Genomic DNA, 17037 nt, shown 5'->3' with positions numbered 1-17037 from the left:
ATCTTCAGATTCTGAAAGTGTGGGGCCTAAGCTTTAAAATAATGCCAAACACATGGAAATAAAAAAAAAAAAAAGAAATGAAGAAGCTATGGGCGTGTGAATGTTGGGCTTCTGGAATCCAGATTTCTGAGAAAACAGGCATCAAAGTTTCTAAATTCTCCCCAAATGTGTTGGGCTTAAAGGTTCCTCTCAAGCCAGATTTTGTTTAGCTTATCTAGTCGGACATATATATTCTTAGAAGTTTTCAGCTTTCGTCATCTTCACTTCCCTCTCCAACTATTTCCTGTCTGATTACAGTCAATGTATGACAATAGCACCACAAGGAAAAAAAAATAAAAAATTCCCATTGCATAATTCTGCCAGCACCTTGGTGTGCTCATAGTGACCTAAAGCTCGCATTTGGTTGCAAACACTGTTTAATCAAATCAAACACAGGTGGATTTGCTAATTAGCTCAATTTTGATGTATCGGTGTAAAGAAAAATGCAAGTCACACGTTTCAGATTTCTATCCGAGAACAATTTTAATAAATTGTTCCAATACTTTGTGCTGATCTATCCGATAAAATACTATAAAAATACACTGAATTATGTGGTTGCGTGTTGAAATATGTGAAATAGTTCAAAGTAGTTTGAGTCGCATGGCACTGAGTGCACTGCTTAGAAAGGGGCACCACTAATTTATGAAAAGCAATAAAAAAAAATTATGTATTGAAAAATGTCATGACTAAAAAAAAAAAAAAAAAAAATCAAAGAAATGCAATATTTATTAGCAATTAAGCAATTCAATATTATAAAAAAAGCTAAATATCAGTAAAGTCTCATTGATTCGTCTATTTACCCTTTGGAGAACCGCATCCTCATTAAGCTGTCATTAGGCTTTTAGTGCCAACCTGCTCGGCTGAAGCAATTTAAGTGGAGCTGAATAATACAGACGTCTTACGTAAGACCCACTTCACTTGTGATCAATTATGAAAGCTTTGTGCAAGTGTAGCAGCAGCTGCAGGGGGAAGAAAGTGTTTCAGTGTCTTGGTTTGACAAGCTGGAGAGGAAATGAGGCAAAAAAAAAAAAAAGAAAAGAAAAAAAAAAAGATGCGCTTCTTTGAAGGCTGTTGATACTGATCTGGTGTGACTGTAAATAGCCAGAATCTGTGCTTGCTGTCAGGCTATTTAGCGCTCGGTGGTTCTCAAAGGAGTTCCACAAAGGAGACAAAAACAGATGAAAGAACCCAAAGGTAAGAAAAAAAAAGAAAAAAAATGCCTGGTGTGTGTTTTAGTTTGTGCTGGGTTGTAATTGTAATATCTGCATGTAACCTGCATGTAACCTGTGAATATTCTTCAGGTTCATTAAGCGAAACGTCTCTTACCGAAGGTGGTGCCCGCTTCGGGCCGCGACACCGACGACACGATGACGAAACCGAAGCCTTCGTTCTCGCCCCGTCGGATCTCCACGTCGTAGGGCTGCACGGCGGAGACGGCGGCCGAGTTTGTGGTGCCGTTTGGGGGCTGAGAGGACGTGGTAGCAGCTGCGGCGGCGACCACAGCGTTCCCACTGATCCCGGCGCCCCCTCCTCCTCCACCACCACTACCGATGCCAGAGGTGGAGCCGCTGCCGGAGCTGACGGTGCTGAGGGAGTTCTGGCTGCCCTGCGGTGTGCGCTTGCCCATATCCTCCGTCAGGCTGGGCGCCTGGGTGCTGCTGTGGTGTGAGGACGCTGGCGACGGAGGGACGTCTCCCTCTGATTTAGCTGCACGAGACAGAAGCGAAGGGTGAGGAAGGTTAAAGAGGAAGCAGCGGGAGAGAGATTTTATAAAAGGAAATAAAGAAGAACAAACAGGAAGGCAAATAAGAGACGGAGGGCTGAGCCAGCCTCAAAAACATCAAGAGGCACATCAAAAGCAGCTGCTGAGAGTTGGGCCAGTCTTTGCTTTTAAAGAGAATTGGGAGACGTTGAAACGACGACGCACAGCACAATGAGACGATTACACAAGTAAACCTTACGTCGTCAATTAAGCCGAGGTGGATCGTAATTAGCTGCATTTACTCGGTTACAGTCACTTGAGTAACTTAAAAAAAAAAAAAAAAGAAATGAGCAGTACACCATTTTTATTCTTTTACTTCAGTAATAAGATTATGAAGTATTGCTACTCTTACTTGAGTACCATTTTTGTGTACTCTACCCCCCTACTCTAGTAAGTCTAATAAAAGTACTTTCTTTTCGCTGCTGGTTTGCGTCGGAGGACGACCTCCTTCAGTGCCCTGCCCTCTACTCTGTTGTGAACAAAAGCTAAACCGAAGACGTGTCCTGCCTGCACAATCTCCACATTTCATTTCATTCCACAATTCATTTCCTGTACGTCGGCTCGGGGAAGGCGCCTCATACCGTCTGCCCTCCGAGGCGGACGGCGGAACAAGCAACGGACTAATGTCTGAGCTGCCGTCATCGGGCCAAAGGTTGAGCATCCTCTCCATCACGTTTACGGGCCGTTTCTTTACGGGCCTGCTGAGGAGCGGGGCGTAGCGGAGCGGAGATGAGCACCGCCACATCAGAGATGGGGCGAAATGTTTATTTGAAGCAGAGGCCGATTGCTTCCAGCTCCACGGACTAAAGAGGAGGAAGGAAAAAGGTCGAGCACCTACAGGAGTAAGGGAGGCCCCAGTCTCCCTGTGGAGCCGTGATAAATATAGATACAAATAATGCTATAAGTAATGGCTCGTGTAGTGCAAAGTAGAGAGTACATCTTAGCTTCCGAGCAGCATCAAAGCTTGATACACGAGATGCCATTGAAAAGAAATACTTAAAAAGTTATGGCAGTCAAGTCATAAAGACATTTGGGGATTGGAAAGCAGGAAGTCATCGGTGTTAATGTAAACTTTATGCTTAATGGGACGTCTCCTTGCGCATACCCTTAATGTGCCGACAGCATCTGGAGGATATTGTCAATATTTTAATAACTGGAGAAAAACAACAAAAAATTAGCAGGATGTTGTGTGCCTTGATTTTTGATTAGTAGTATCTACTGAGCTGGGGAGAAATGCCAATACGGTGCTTTCCTCTAATCAATACTTTAAACATTGTTAATTAATTGCACCTTACCAGAAAGTCATTTTATTTCACTACTATTTACTATATAAAAAATGCAGGTATAAAGTTTCAGCATAGCAAAAATAAACAAATATTTGTTGTTTCATGTTTTTAACAACAAAATCATTAAGATTGAAATGAAAATAAAGTAAAACATTCGTCTTTTCAGTCAGAATTGCAACTCCAATCAGTTCCCATTAAACCCCTTCTATTAAATATGATCATGGAGACTGCAACATTTCCATGCAACATAAATATGCACTGAGCTCATTAACCATGTGTATTATTTATGAGTTTGTCTGGTATATGTTTAATTTATAAAGCTGTTAACATTGTCTTCATAGTTAAATGTACTTGAAGCAGGCAGAGTTCAAGTTGATGGGATAAGCTCCCCTGTTGCACACAGTTCACTCACAGAAAGCCCAGAAAAGAAAAATGGCTGCAAATTTTGTGCAAACCAAATATAGAGATCAATTAATTACTACATTTGCCAAAGCTCGTGACTATTTTGTGGCAATCTTCTGTAGAAATACGAGTATAATTAAATCTTTCCAACAAATTGTTGTTTTACATATTGATCTTCAGACATAATTATCGACAAAAAACAATTCTAACCTATAGGCAATACTGTGGGAGAGATTTTAAAGTCAAAAATTGAAAAGGCAAACAAATGTGTAAGAGATGCACACATTCTTGGGTCCGTTTGCCTCCTAATAGGATAGTTAACTTATAAATGATCAGTTTTGACAACACAAATCACATGAGATGTTGTGGTTTTGAAATAAAAAGCACAATGTCGGCGGCTAAAAGTTGAATTTCATGATCAACGTGGGCTTTCGGAGCACCCTGGATGTGCTCACAGCACATTCATCCCATACAATAACCACTGTAATATGCTCAGGGTTTGATAGCTAGGTCATATTAGCCTAAGTTTGTTTTAATTTTAATTTCAAACCTTAAAAAGTTGTCCTGGTGACCAACACAATGACAATGCAGATACGGATGATTAAAAAAACTCATTAGAATAAAAAATATATATATATTATGTTCAGTGTGACCATAGGTGGGATTTTTAACTTGACTGAGTAACAATGGACAAAGGGGACAATTCTGCTGCTCCCAGCACAAAATATGGAAAACCAACAGGAATGGATAGAAAGAATTAATCCAGGTAAGAAAATATGAACAAAAAAAAAAAACAACTTAATCTTTCCAGAAAAACAAACACACCACTCCATTCCACATGGCCAAAAGCTTTCTCTGAATCACAAACACTGTTTTCCACCAGGTTTACTGAAAGTATGTACAAAATATATTGAAAAAAGCACCGAATATCAATAAAGGACGGCTTTTTATAAACCCTTGCTGATGTTCAGACATAACTGGAGGCAAAATCTTTTTCAGTGGGAGAGAAAGAGTTAAAAGTCAACTTTCAGAGGTCAAAACAGGACTAGAGGATCAAAATGTGAGTTTGAAAAGCATTTGAATGGAGAACTTTATGGAAAGTAGACTGTGGCCTCCTCGTCTCTCCTCACCTGCGTAGTTGGTTTTACGTCGCACAGTCAGATTAACGTGGCCCTGCTTGGCAGCCTGCTGCATCAGCTGCACCACCAATTGATGCGACTTGCCCACCACCGCTGTGCCGTCCACACATATCAGTTCATCTCCGGATCGGAGGCGGCCGTCCTCATCCGCAGCGCCGTACTTCACTATGTGGCCGATGTAGATCTGGAACACAGGCCAACGCAAATAAGCAGACTCCAACCAGGAAACAAAGGAAGCAGCCGACACATTCGTCCTGTGCTCTTTGCACGTTGCACAACAATGTAAACCTAGCCGTTGTGTTTTTAACTCTTCGACTTACAAACGTGTGCAGTAATTCAACCCGGGACTAACAATAAATTAGGTTTTTCTTTAGGGGAGAAGGAAGAACAACAGTGTGGGGCAGTGAACCAGAGCAAACAATAACTTGTCTACAAAGAAGTGAAGGGGAAAAAAAAAGAGAAGTGAAATCATTGCATCAGAGAGAAACTGTCTTATTAAAAATCAATGAAGCAAATTTGTCTAGAGTCCAACAGAAAAAAAAAACAAAAAAAAAGTGCAGCTTCTCACTCAGATGCTGGGGATAATACCTGTTTTTTTTTTTGTTCACGTTACTGAAACACCCGAGTCGGATTTCTCACAAATATACAAGTAAAATAGTGTTAACAGGAAGAGGAACGCAAGTAGGTTCAATTCATGAGAGGTTCAGGAACTCACAGGTTCTCCTGGCTCGTTGCCTCCAAGGATCCTGAAGCCGAAGCCCGTGTCCTTTCTCCACAGGAAAATGTCCTGCTCCTGGAAGTCTGGAACTGTCACATCAATGAAAAACCATCAGTCATCTCAGGATTTTTTTTTTTTTTCCCACAGTTCCTTCACCCGTGCGAAAAAACCCCATCCATGATGAGTTTGAGGGAGGACATTAGGCTTGATTCAGTCAAATGTTCTTGCAGTCAACATCAGGATCATAAGATCATAATAAGTTCTTCAGCAACACCTTCATTTTTGTGTCAGGATGTTGATGGTTCTCTTAGTAATTTTAGGCTTTGATATGAAAGTGTCATATGGCGCAAACACAGGAGGAGTAAACAACTGGTGCATCAACGGTGAGAGCATTTATTTTTGGTCCAAAGCAAAAGTAAAAAAACTGTTTTTTATTGTGACATAATTAGAAGCTACATGACTGGGACTCTTGTTTGATGACTGAAATAGTAAACTTTTTATTTTTAACTTGTTAAAAAAAAAATCTTACACTCGCATCAGTTGGAGAACAATTTTTCTTTATGAAGAATATGGTATATTTGCATTTCCATTGTCCTCTAGTAAGCATGGGATAAGTAAAGGTTTTTTTTTTTTTTTTTAGATGTGAATCTGTTCACTTTCTTTATTGAAGTCCAAAAATAAACTTAAAAAGCTGACACTGGTTTGAAAAGATAAAATATAAAAAAACAAATCATACCTCTCTAAATTCTTCACAATACAGACAAACCACAGCTCCCTTTTCCACAAGCACAGCCTTCAATGTATGCATCGGGATTTTATGTGATGGGTAGAGAAGCATCATCGTGAAGTGGAAAGTTAATGGTTCCACGAAAAAAAAATCTGAAAAATCTGGTGTTCATGTATATTCAGTCCCCCCCAACTCCTCAATCAATATTTGTGGAAGAAGATTTTGCTGAAAAGTGCAGCTGCACTACTTTCTCCTGCAGAAGTGTCCAAACCTTTTGACATGGGGGTCAGGATGACAAATAGAAAGTAGTTAAAGGGAGAGGATAACGTTTTTATTTTGGTTCATTTTTATTTTAACTGGATGTCTGCGGCCCAATTTACTATTAAAATAAATTGAAAGCAAAAAAAAAAAAAAAAAAAAACTGGGTTGGTCTATTCTGTCTTGAACCAACCCAGTCTTGAACCTTACATCTTTCGTTTTAAGAACACGCTTATCCATCTACGTCTTTGGAACGCTTTCACTTTACTGAAAATTGCAGCCTAACATTTCTTTTTTAATGTGCATCTCAATCAATTGTCCTGAAGTCAAAGTCAAGTCACTCTTGAATTGAGCTGAAGGCTGCAGGTAACCATTTCAAGGGCCGAGCTTTGGTCATTCATGCTTTACCTCTGCATGGTTTCAAACAATGCTGAGCCCTTCACTTGTATTCATGACACTTAGGCACATCATAGTAAAAGAAGGTTGTGGTGGTTAAAACAAACGATTCTCTCACTTTCCTAATTTTGTGTTTTTGAAAAATATATCATTTTCTTTCCATTAAACAGTTTTACTACCTTGTCTTAGACTAGCACTTAAAATTATAATGCATTGAATAGTAAGGGTGTAATAATATGAAGAAATGTGTAGAAAACAAAATGATCAAGGGGTAGGAATATTTTTGCAAGACACTGCAAAATAGTAATGCATAAACTTGAGCTAGTATTTGTACAGTCGCAGCTGTGCATCTCTCAACGAAACCCCAGAGAGATTTCAGGTTTTGCTTCGGCGCAGGCCGCTGCTGCCAAAACCGCCAAAGCCGCAAAGAGCCGGCAGTGTGGTGCGAAGCGCAAGAAGTCTGTTCCCAATCTGTTCTTTCAGTCAACATTTCAAATCCATGCAGAGTGAAGCCCTTCCTTCCAGCCTACGCCGATGTTTTTTGTTTTTTTTTTTGTTGTATTTTTCTGTAGAGTAACGGAGCGAGTCAAAGGCTAACTGTTGCAATCTGCCCGTGGCGATTAATAGATCCATAAGCGATCCCTGTGGTGAGGCAACCGGGCATCAGAGGGTGTTTCAAAAATAGACACGAAGAGCCAAAGCAACAGTATGCTTGGTTCGAACATTAAGAAAATTAATCTGGGAACATGTTAAAACCCAGAGATAATCAAAACAGAGCCCAATAAAACATGAAGCCTCCAACCTTTCCAGGCACAGCTAATTTGGAGCAGGTCAACGACGTGCGAGTCAGTTTTTTCTGGGGAGGATTATTTGTGCAAATGGAAATCATTCAGCACCTGATGCGTGGAAAGACCTTGATCTCAGCAGAGCGTGTCATTACATTGAAAGCGAAAGTGGAGAAATTTCTTTGCCCGGGCCCTACGGAGCCAACGCTGAAGGATTTCTGAGACGAAAGCCCAGAGGAGGAGAAGGAGGGAGGAGGGAGAGGATTCACACCTCCTGATACGGGTCGCTTGTCCTCTCTAATTCCAGGTGTTCTTCCTGACCTTTCCGTGTGTCACAATCCCATTTCATCTTCTTGCCTGTTCTCCCTCGGATTCACTTACAAATAAATGGAAACCTTTCTTTCCTGATTCTGAAATCATTTTCCTTTATTTTCTCTGTTTATCACCAAGTCACGCGGTTTGAAAAAAAAAAAAAAACCTGCGAGGAATTTATCAAATTAGAATCGCCTTGTAGAGATATTTTCTATCTCGGCTCTTGAATTTTTCTTTTTTTTTTACCCTCAGTCTCACTTTTCTCTTTTTGCACAAACCAATGTTCTCGCCCCTCTAAATAATGAAACATCCCTGACAGGAGATGTTTGGCCGTCTGATGAGATGTTACCACTTATGAGCTCTCACACTCCTGTGCTTTTCCTCAGAGTCTCTCTCTTTTTGTACTTCAAAATTTGACACTTGATCTCAGCGTTATTCTTATTAATTGGAGGCATCTACCAGCATGGTAACTGGAAACAAAGGGTTGGGCAATCCACTGACAACCACTCCGCCATTGCAGCTAATTACCTGCTACGTGGCTCTTATGGGAAGGGCAGTATGTCAGTGGTGTTAATGCCGAGAAATGAACAAAAGCGGCATCATTAGTCCATGCGGAGAAAAGAACCAAAAACATGTGCAAAACCTTTGTTTTCTAGGAGACACTCGCCTGGTAACACTGGATCGCCGTGGTGCTAACAGGCATCTGTTAATGACCAAATTAGCTGAACTGCAAATTATGACAGAAGTGGAGCCGCATCACAGCAGCAAAACATTTACACATGTTCTAGACAGCCAAATAAGTAAGAAAGACTCATTTTTTGAAATCAACGAGAAGTTTCAAAAACTAAATCAAATGTCCTCTGTCTTTCACAAACCCTGTCCCCCAAAAAGACAACCTCAAACTCATGACGAGGAGAAGCTCTGCTTCATGCCAAATGTCACAGCTAGCTTAGCTTAGCACAGAGAGAGCGAGGGGAAATAAGTGCGAACTATCACACAAACAAAATACTAAATATTTTTTAAGAGGAAACTTGATTTTTTTTGTTTTTTTTTTTTTGTTTAAAGTAACCAAAACTCAAATACTGATTTGGATAAAAGCCAATGTAACTGCATAACCTCGCTTTCGATGTTAGCTAAGTTAGGCTGATTGGCAGCTTTGTGTTTAGCTTCCAGCACCTGAAAACAAGCAAGAGCATACCTAATGCTGCGCTTCATTTGCCTCTGAAGTCTGAACGTGGATATTGGATTTATGTCACAACAAAGCTGTGAGTCAGAAAGCCAGTGGGATTTGCTAATTATTGAGGTACTAACTGGAGTCGACTCTTTGCCAAATGATCCCTTTGGAGTTTCAGTAATTTCTTTTGTGATTTTTGGGGACTTCAAAATAATATTGCCTGACACAAAACTTTCTACACCAAGCATGCATCAATTTGTACCTGGCTTCAAGGCCTTCCATGCCAGCAAATGACAGATTTGCTGGCATGGAAGATTTCAAGTATTTTGCTATAGGAAATGTGGCTGTGATTTCAATAATAATAAAAAAAAAAGATTTATTTTCTGTTCCATCATATTTCATTAGAGTCAACTGGCTCAAGCAAGGATCAAGAGAGTAACAGTCATGTATGAAAATATGCTGCAACTTAATTTAATCAGTGTGAATTCAAAGTAAGGAAGAAACAACTGGGAATGTGCAGGGGATACAAATGCTTTGGTATCTGTGCTTACTATGAATAGAAGCTGTTAATATACATTTTGTTCAGATACCGAAGGAACAAGTTCACAACCAGAAGTATTGCACTATGTGTTCATTTAATAAGACAAAAGGCAGCCAGAAGAGTAAAAAACAGAACTTCTGGATCTTTAAATGGTTTTTACTTTTAAAACTCAGACTCTTTGGAGACATCATGCTTTCCAAGTTGGATATCCCACTTCTTGTGCTTGCATTTCTAACTAAGAGCTCGGAAAAAAAACAGACTTCAGAGTACAAATGGAGCGCAGCATTAGGTTGCACACGGTACTACTTCCAGTAAAGAGGTTAGAACCAGCTTACTTACACACAGGCTTTGCTTCCCAAACCTTTCAACTCCCATTGCAAATACACCAGGGGTCCATACCCCACCGCCCCCCCATGCAGCCCTCATCCAACCGCCACCAAAAATTCATATACTTACGCCTACTTTCATACATGCTCCTGGACTGGGCCCAGATCTTAAAGGGGTCGGGTTTTCTGTGGGTGGTCCCGTCTCCTTGGGAGTCCTGGGAAGGCAGGCCAGGCAAGGGCTGCGAGGGCGCCGGGGGAGTGCCGCTCTCGCTGAGGGGGGCCGCCAGAGACGAGTGCACGGGCGAGTCCGTGTGGGCGCTCCGGTGGCTGGAAACACTATGCTGGGAACTGCTCTGACTGTCCTTCCTTGACAATTGCTGTAGGGAAAGTAGATCAATATCATTTGACTCTTTAAAATAGGCTTTAATGGAGCATGGAAGATTAAACTCGGAGTTGACATATAAGGGTTATTGCATTCTCTGCCGCAGATAAGAGAGCCATCAGAGCTGCGGCTGCTAAGAGGAGATGATGAAGATACAAATACAAAAGAGTTTCATATTAGAGCAGCAAAAAAGACCAACAATTGCTGCTCCTCGGGGTAAAAGGAAGCACGCTCTGTGTTTCTACCTTAATCAACTAACAGAATAATCAAGCTGCTTTATTCAGAGAAATTCCGTTATCTTGCATGAGTACCGAGAACAAAAAAAAAATCTCTGTGGTTTCTCATGATTAAGTCATTCGGCTGAGATAAAAACACCGTGGATCAATTTAGAAGGGCCACATTGCCTATTCCTTTTGTCTAGCAGAGGGGGGAGTTTTAACAAAGAGCTGCATTCCCCGCTGCATATGGAGAAAAGAAATCACAGTGAATAAAGCACTTTTGGGTTTGAAACAAAGACTATTTTTACTGGTGAAGTCATAAATTGCACCCGGCCTCGCAATTACATGGGTGCTTAAACACTTGCCCAAGGATTTGAGGTGTCGGAATAAAGCACATGCACTTCTGAGCTCAAGTGCAAGCTGACAGCCTTTACAGAGTATGTATTTTTTATTTTTTTATTTTTTACAGTCTCATCTTTATCCTTAGCGTGCAGAATTCACCCTGCTGTGAGGATTTCAAACAGAAAGCAGCAAAATGAAAGAGTTACAGTCGGGGCACCAAGGGAAAGAGGCAGCGGGAGAAAAAATGACAGCAGTTAAGACTCCTTGCGTATTACTTTGGATACGGTGGACAAAAATACAGCGAGGAGGGGGCGGGGGCGAGGGGGGCTCGTCAGTTCTCAACTATCAAAGTGTTTGGCCTTCAAAGTGCAGCCATGTCTTCAATAAATTCTGACTCATTACTCACCGAATCTGCCGCCCACACCTCTGCAATTCATGTTTATATTCATCATGCTAGTTAAACATAAAAGAAGCTTGATGCTCTTGAAAATACTAAGTGGGAGCTGCAACTTGCACTTTGTGATCGGAGCGCGAGCTCGACGGGTTCAATGATAAACTTGAAAATCAATAGAGTCTGTTAATGAGAACGTCATTGTCTGGGGTTGCCAGCGAACTTTAAGATCTGACGCGTTCATCAGTTCACAAAATTATCTTCTCTTCACTTTTATCTTTCCAAATAAATGGAACCTGCTTTAGCCAGCGAGGAACCAGTGTTGGATGCACCTGAAGTCCAAACTTGCCTGCCTTTGCAAATGAAAACAAATCTCTTGCCCTTGATGGATCCGTTAGCTTTGATCTTCCACTGCCACAGAGTTCTCCCTTAATGTACTGAGACCGCTCTAATGCATTGGTTTGTCCAGCTCCAGCAACTTTTAAAAGATAAACAAAATCGGAAAGACAGAAGACAAAAGACAGAAAACAAATCTCGGTTTCTGCCTAAGAAACAGAGATCGGCTCTGTGAAATACTGGATTCCTAGTTTGTACCATAGGAATTGGCCAGGTATCAAGGAATGTCGACATCGCCATGTTCTCCCTCCTCCACCTCTTACTACTGCTGGTCAGCCGGCTGACAGAAGGCTCTTATACTTTTCCATTGCTTAATAAAACCTATGTTTGGCTGTTAGGAAATATGGAAGTTTGTTTGTTTTTTTTGTTTGTTTTTTTAAAGTTACATGTAAGGCTTTTTAAGACCTTTTAAAGAATTTTTAACATTGTTTAAATTTGAAGACCAAAATTATAAAAAAAAATAATTTTGCTTATCTTAACCGCCCTGTAGTCTTAGCGCGACACTCAGGAGAAACACGGCAAATGTCACGTTTGGACAGCGGGAACTTGGGGGCGTTGTCCCGTCAGACTGTCAGTTCCAGGAACCACACACACACAAAAAAAACCCTCATAAAGCACACATGGGGTCAGTGCAACCTCATCGGACTGTGTAAAAGAGTAAAAAACTTGTGGGGTCTACACAACCCCGTCTTTAAGACCGCAAGAGGGTTAAAACCTGGGGTCATTGGGACGCCACAAGCTTTTTACACTATGTGATCTGGCGGGTTTGCATTGACCCGCCTCCGGGTTTTATTGTATAGTTTCGGGAACTGATAGTCTGACGGGAAAACCTCTATCACTTCCCCACTGTAACTGTGACGTTTGCCACTCTCCTCCTGAGTGTCGTTCTAAGACCTTGGGAGGGCTAATAAATTACTTAACAGTTAAACCCAATAAACGACGTTAGCTGTATCTTTTAAAAGCTACAAATTCCAGGTTCAGGAACTCCTTTTCTTTGATTCATAAAGGCTGAACGTATGGCGATAAATGTCGCCAGCATGGATGTTTTCTTCCCAAAATCATCAGCCTTTCATTAATCATAATGAAACAACATCCACATTTCCCAACCTGAACTACAACCAATAAAGGAATGTAGAAGCATTTTTCTCAAAATAAGTATGTAGTTTAAAAGGGTGCCGATCTTTAAATGTCTTTATTGTCTTTGCAGCTTTAGTTGGTTCATACCCAACTTCACATGGGAGAAAATAGTGCTATATAATGTGGATTTTCATGTCAACCACATATTAAAACACAGCCACCAGGGGGCAGTATGGTACCCACTTTGACCTATAATCTGACGTATTTCATAAATGTCAACAGGTCAAAAATGGGCTCAGAAATAAAATAAATGCAAACAGTGTGATAAAAAAATATTTAGATGATTGAATTAAGTAACGCACTAAATGCAGGGCACACAAAACAAAGGGGTAAGATTTGTTTAAGAGGTAAATTAATCCAGATCCTAATTGAAGGAGCAAACAGATGAACATTAGGTGTTTTGTTTAGATGCAATTATAATTAAAAATGCATTTTCTCAATCCACTGTAGACATGGCATAGGTATTTGAAGAAAGTACTAACTTTGTTAAAGAGGAAGAGGTCTCAAACACAAAATTGCTGCGTTAGAGGGTAAATTAAAAAGTTTTTTTTTTGTTTTTTTTTTACTGAAAAGGCCTGTCTGTAAACCAGCTGACTTCAGGTTCTACCTGAGCAGACAGCCTGACTAACAAGCTAATGTCTTCTTTCTGCTTGTATAGCTCTAAGAAAACCAGAATGGCAAAAAGGCATATTCTGTAAACTAAGCAGAAGAAAACTTCAACTACATTTAACGATTTCTTTTGTTCTGCACGTTCTCCTAAGAGTATGTGTTACATTTAAACATGACATTAATGTAGCATGCCTTTTCCCAAACCATTTTCTTCAACGAGACAACCACCACCATGATGTACCCAGCACCAACACCTCGTTCCCCAAAACACTTTCAGACCCTTCTAAATGACATCACATACCATCCTAGCGTAATCTCTGTACGGAGGAGACAGGTCATAATAATCCTGCAAAACAAACAAAAATAAATAAACATGCATTCAGTCAGACAAGGTTGCTGGGGTCTCTCAGTCCTGATCACACATTCTGCTCTCACGCTACAAACTTAGCACCCAGCATGATGCCATAATCAGCATGTTAGCAACCCAGCTCATGCGGCGCATCAAAGCCCCTGGTCCCATCCTCCGCTGGAGGATGAGGGAAGGTATGAGGGGGGGCTCATGTAAAGCTATAGGGATCCACCCCCGCAAAAGCACAGCACCCCCATGTCTACAAACAGAGCGACAACATCAGCACAAGTTCAAGCACACAGGATGGGGGAGTGGGAGGCTGGGATCAAGTAGCTGCACATGGAGGACAGAAGTAGATGGTGGAAAATTAGTGGGAATGCCATCACTTACCAGTTTGGGGCTCTTCTTCGCAGGTGCCACTCCTGTGAAGCCGGACAGAGAAGAGAAAAAGACAAAGGGAGATGGTTACCAATGGAGTTTGTAGTCCATGTTCAGACAAGAAGTAAAAAGAAGGGGAAGGAAAAAAAATCATTTCACAACGCAGACTCCCAAACAATGTCAAAGCAGTGCACATCTAGCCCTCAACCCCCTTTATCTCAGCTCATCTCTTTCCCTGCTGGGTGCCTTTGCTTGCCCATCCGCGGCTGGCGTTCGAGGAGGGGAGGGAGGCGGATGACGGGAGGGGGGGGTCTAGGCAGCGCGATCTATCTGCATCACCGCCGCGTCCAGCATTTGGCTTGACTGGTGCAGCAAAACAGCGGGGCCGGCCCCAAGGGCTTATCCAGCCCGGCGCTCGCTAGACCCCGGCTACGCGCACGAGAGACAGAGAGAGAGACAGAGAGAGAGACAGAGAGAGAGACAGAGAGAGAGACAGAGAGAGAGACAGAGAGAGAAAGCGTGTGTGTGCATGTTCGAGGAAAAAAAAAAAGAAAAAAAAGTGTGAGCTAAGAGCGAAGAAAAGAACGTTGGGTGAGCAATCAAGCCGAGGAATAAAGAGAGAGGAGTAAAAGAAGAGAAAAGCAAGCTTTGTTCGGGAGTTCCTGGCCGTAGGCATTACCCATGGAGAAGGAGTCCAAGATACTGAACATTAAATTATAGGCAACCGTCAGTTCCCCTCTTACTGAGACCATCTTCCTGTGTCCGCTGAGCGCCGCGCTCCGCTGTCGAAGGCTCCAGCATCTATAGGCAGTTGGCGCGTCCTCCAGGTCTCTCCTTTTCCCTGCTGGCTTTTCTTTTTTTTTTTTTTTTTTTTTTTCCCGTCCTCCCTCTCTCTCACCTCGCCGTTCACTGTCCTCCCTCCCGTTTTTCCCTCAGCATCATCGCCCTCTCTCCCTCCCTCTTCCTCTCCACGCTCCATCTCAGCCTGCCTCCTTCCCTCCCTCGCGCACTGGTAAACATCTATTCAGCTGCATGCGCGCGCGCACGCACACACACACGGATTCTAGCATCAGATGGCTGCATGCAGCAGTCCTGACACAAATCAAAGTGTGCTTGAGGTATGACAGACGTGTTTCTGCGCGAGCGAGCAGTAAACAGAAAGGAATCACAGCAGAAATATCATTATCACAGACAGGCGAGCTCGGAAAATAAGACTGACACGTTGCTGGAATGCGAGTGCGGGCCCGCATCCTCGGAGGGAAATTTGTTGCTGAAATACGACTGACCTCTACACCTCCGCTGATTCCTCTCTACTTCGTTTATACACAGCGCACGGGACAAAGTCTATTCTTTTTTCTTTTTTTTTTTTTAAACTGAATAGGCGGTTTGTTACTACACCTGTAAGAAACAGCCAGCCTCGCGCAATGTTTGAAAACGAGGCGATTTCTTCCAAGGAAATGGGGCCACTATTGTGTGAATCCTTTAGGGACTCTGAGGGGATATGATCTTGCTCAGACATGCGTGCACACAGGCTCCTCTCTGCTTTATCTCTCAGACATCTGGGTTCATTCACAGCTGACACCTCCGACTGCGTTCCGTCTGGAGCAGTTTTCTTCCCAGTCCTCCATACTTCAATTTTCCCCTCCATTTTTCTCCCACCTGCTCTCCCTCTCCCCCGGACTGTTCAGAGTGATTTATTCGGGATTTGAGACAATCATGATGTCAATCCAAAAATGGCTTGTTGCTCTGGGAAAAGGATGCCGTCAGTCAACATTAGAGACGCACATATTTGACTTTTCCTATAGTTTTCTTTAGAGTTTGATCTGATGAGTCTGGAATTTTTATGTTACATTTAAATTATATATATATACACATACATACACACACACACACACACACACACACACACACACACACACACACACACACACACTCACTGCCCTTGTTAATGTGCTTATGGAACAAAAATGGTGGATGTTTTTAGTGTTGATGCAATAAGTACAATAAATGATTATCTGATCTTTTGTGCACTGATCTGAGCCAGTTGGGGGGGATAATTGGCCAATTCTGATCTCTGGCAGATTTATTGGTCATCTGTTGCTTAGGGTGCCGTGATGGAGTAGTGCCAGTCAGATGTTTGTGAATGTCAATGTACCAACCTGCCCTGCTGTGCTTCGAAACATTATGCACAGATGTATGTGTAGATTAACAGACTCTGCAAACAGCATCATTCAGACTTTGACCAATCCTGTTCAAAGCTCAGTGAGATTCTTCTCCAGTTTGTGGAATCATTGACGCTTTAGTTTATATGTCAGTGATTATTTCATTATATATTTTTTCTTTTTCTTTTTTTTTTATTGTTCTTGTTTTGTCTGTTTATGGACCATAATTGTGTCTAAATAAAGAGATTGATTGATTAATAAGTAGAGATCAGGATTTTCCTGGACAATATCATATTGTCCTTCACAATTTCTAATTCTTTTTTTTATAAGAATGCAAATGAAAGAGACCAGGGGTAGATCTAGAGTTCTTTAATGCAGATATCAGGTTTGCTTCCAACGAAGGATTTCTGAATTGGTGCATCTCATGTAGTCAGTCATTTTGTTTGTATGCAAGCAAAATATTTTTTATTGTAAATATTGGCTGATATAGTCATTGAGGTCTATTTTGAATATTTTTACCAAATAAATGTAACAAAAGAGAAAAATGTGCAGCAGGTTTCACAGATAATTATGGGATTCCTCGTGGAGCCCTATCATTTATCTAATCTTGACTAAATCTTTAAAAAGCACATCAAAACTTGACACTTTTGGTTTACGTGTTTAGAATTAAAAGACGGTTTTGCCTCATCAATTGCAGACAATGTGATGCTGCCTGATTTAGAAAAAAAATAGCTAGTTGTAACGTGTAACAGATGTTTAAAATCCTGAAAATAATGAACAATTCCAACTAGTTGTGGGCTTTTCAAAT

At 41.4% G+C, this 17037-nt stretch overlaps 1 protein-coding gene across 6 annotated transcripts in view; it reads right to left on the bottom strand.

The window, feature by feature from the left end:
• magi1b (membrane associated guanylate kinase, WW and PDZ domain containing 1b) overlaps nucleotides 1–17037 on the bottom strand; it is a 146984-nt gene that overhangs the window by 17569 nt on the left and 112378 nt on the right. For 3 of the 6 annotated variants that reach the window (XM_016681499.1, XM_016681497.1, XM_016681498.1), the window contains 5 exons: nucleotides 14080–14111; nucleotides 9996–10242; nucleotides 5344–5435; nucleotides 4620–4812; nucleotides 1366–1746 (listed from right to left, as the gene is read on the bottom strand). In XM_016681499.1, the coding sequence (XP_016536985.1) occupies nucleotides 1366–1746; nucleotides 4620–4812; nucleotides 5344–5435; nucleotides 9996–10242; nucleotides 14080–14111 (945 nt within the window). Of the gene's footprint in view, nucleotides 1–1365; nucleotides 1747–4619; nucleotides 4813–5343; nucleotides 5436–9995; nucleotides 10243–13641; nucleotides 13687–14079; nucleotides 14112–17037 lie in introns of all 6 variants that reach the window. The other 3 variants (XM_016681494.1, XM_016681496.1, XM_016681495.1) reach the window with 2 other exon arrangements.

This window comes from Poecilia formosa, unplaced genomic scaffold (genome assembly GCF_000485575.1).
Source record: "Poecilia formosa unplaced genomic scaffold, Poecilia_formosa-5.1.2 Scaffold283, whole genome shotgun sequence".
Taxonomy (NCBI): Eukaryota; Metazoa; Chordata; class Actinopteri; order Cyprinodontiformes; family Poeciliidae; genus Poecilia; species Poecilia formosa.
Note: the sequence above shows the minus strand (reverse complement) of the source record. Positions and strands in the feature narration are given on the sequence as shown.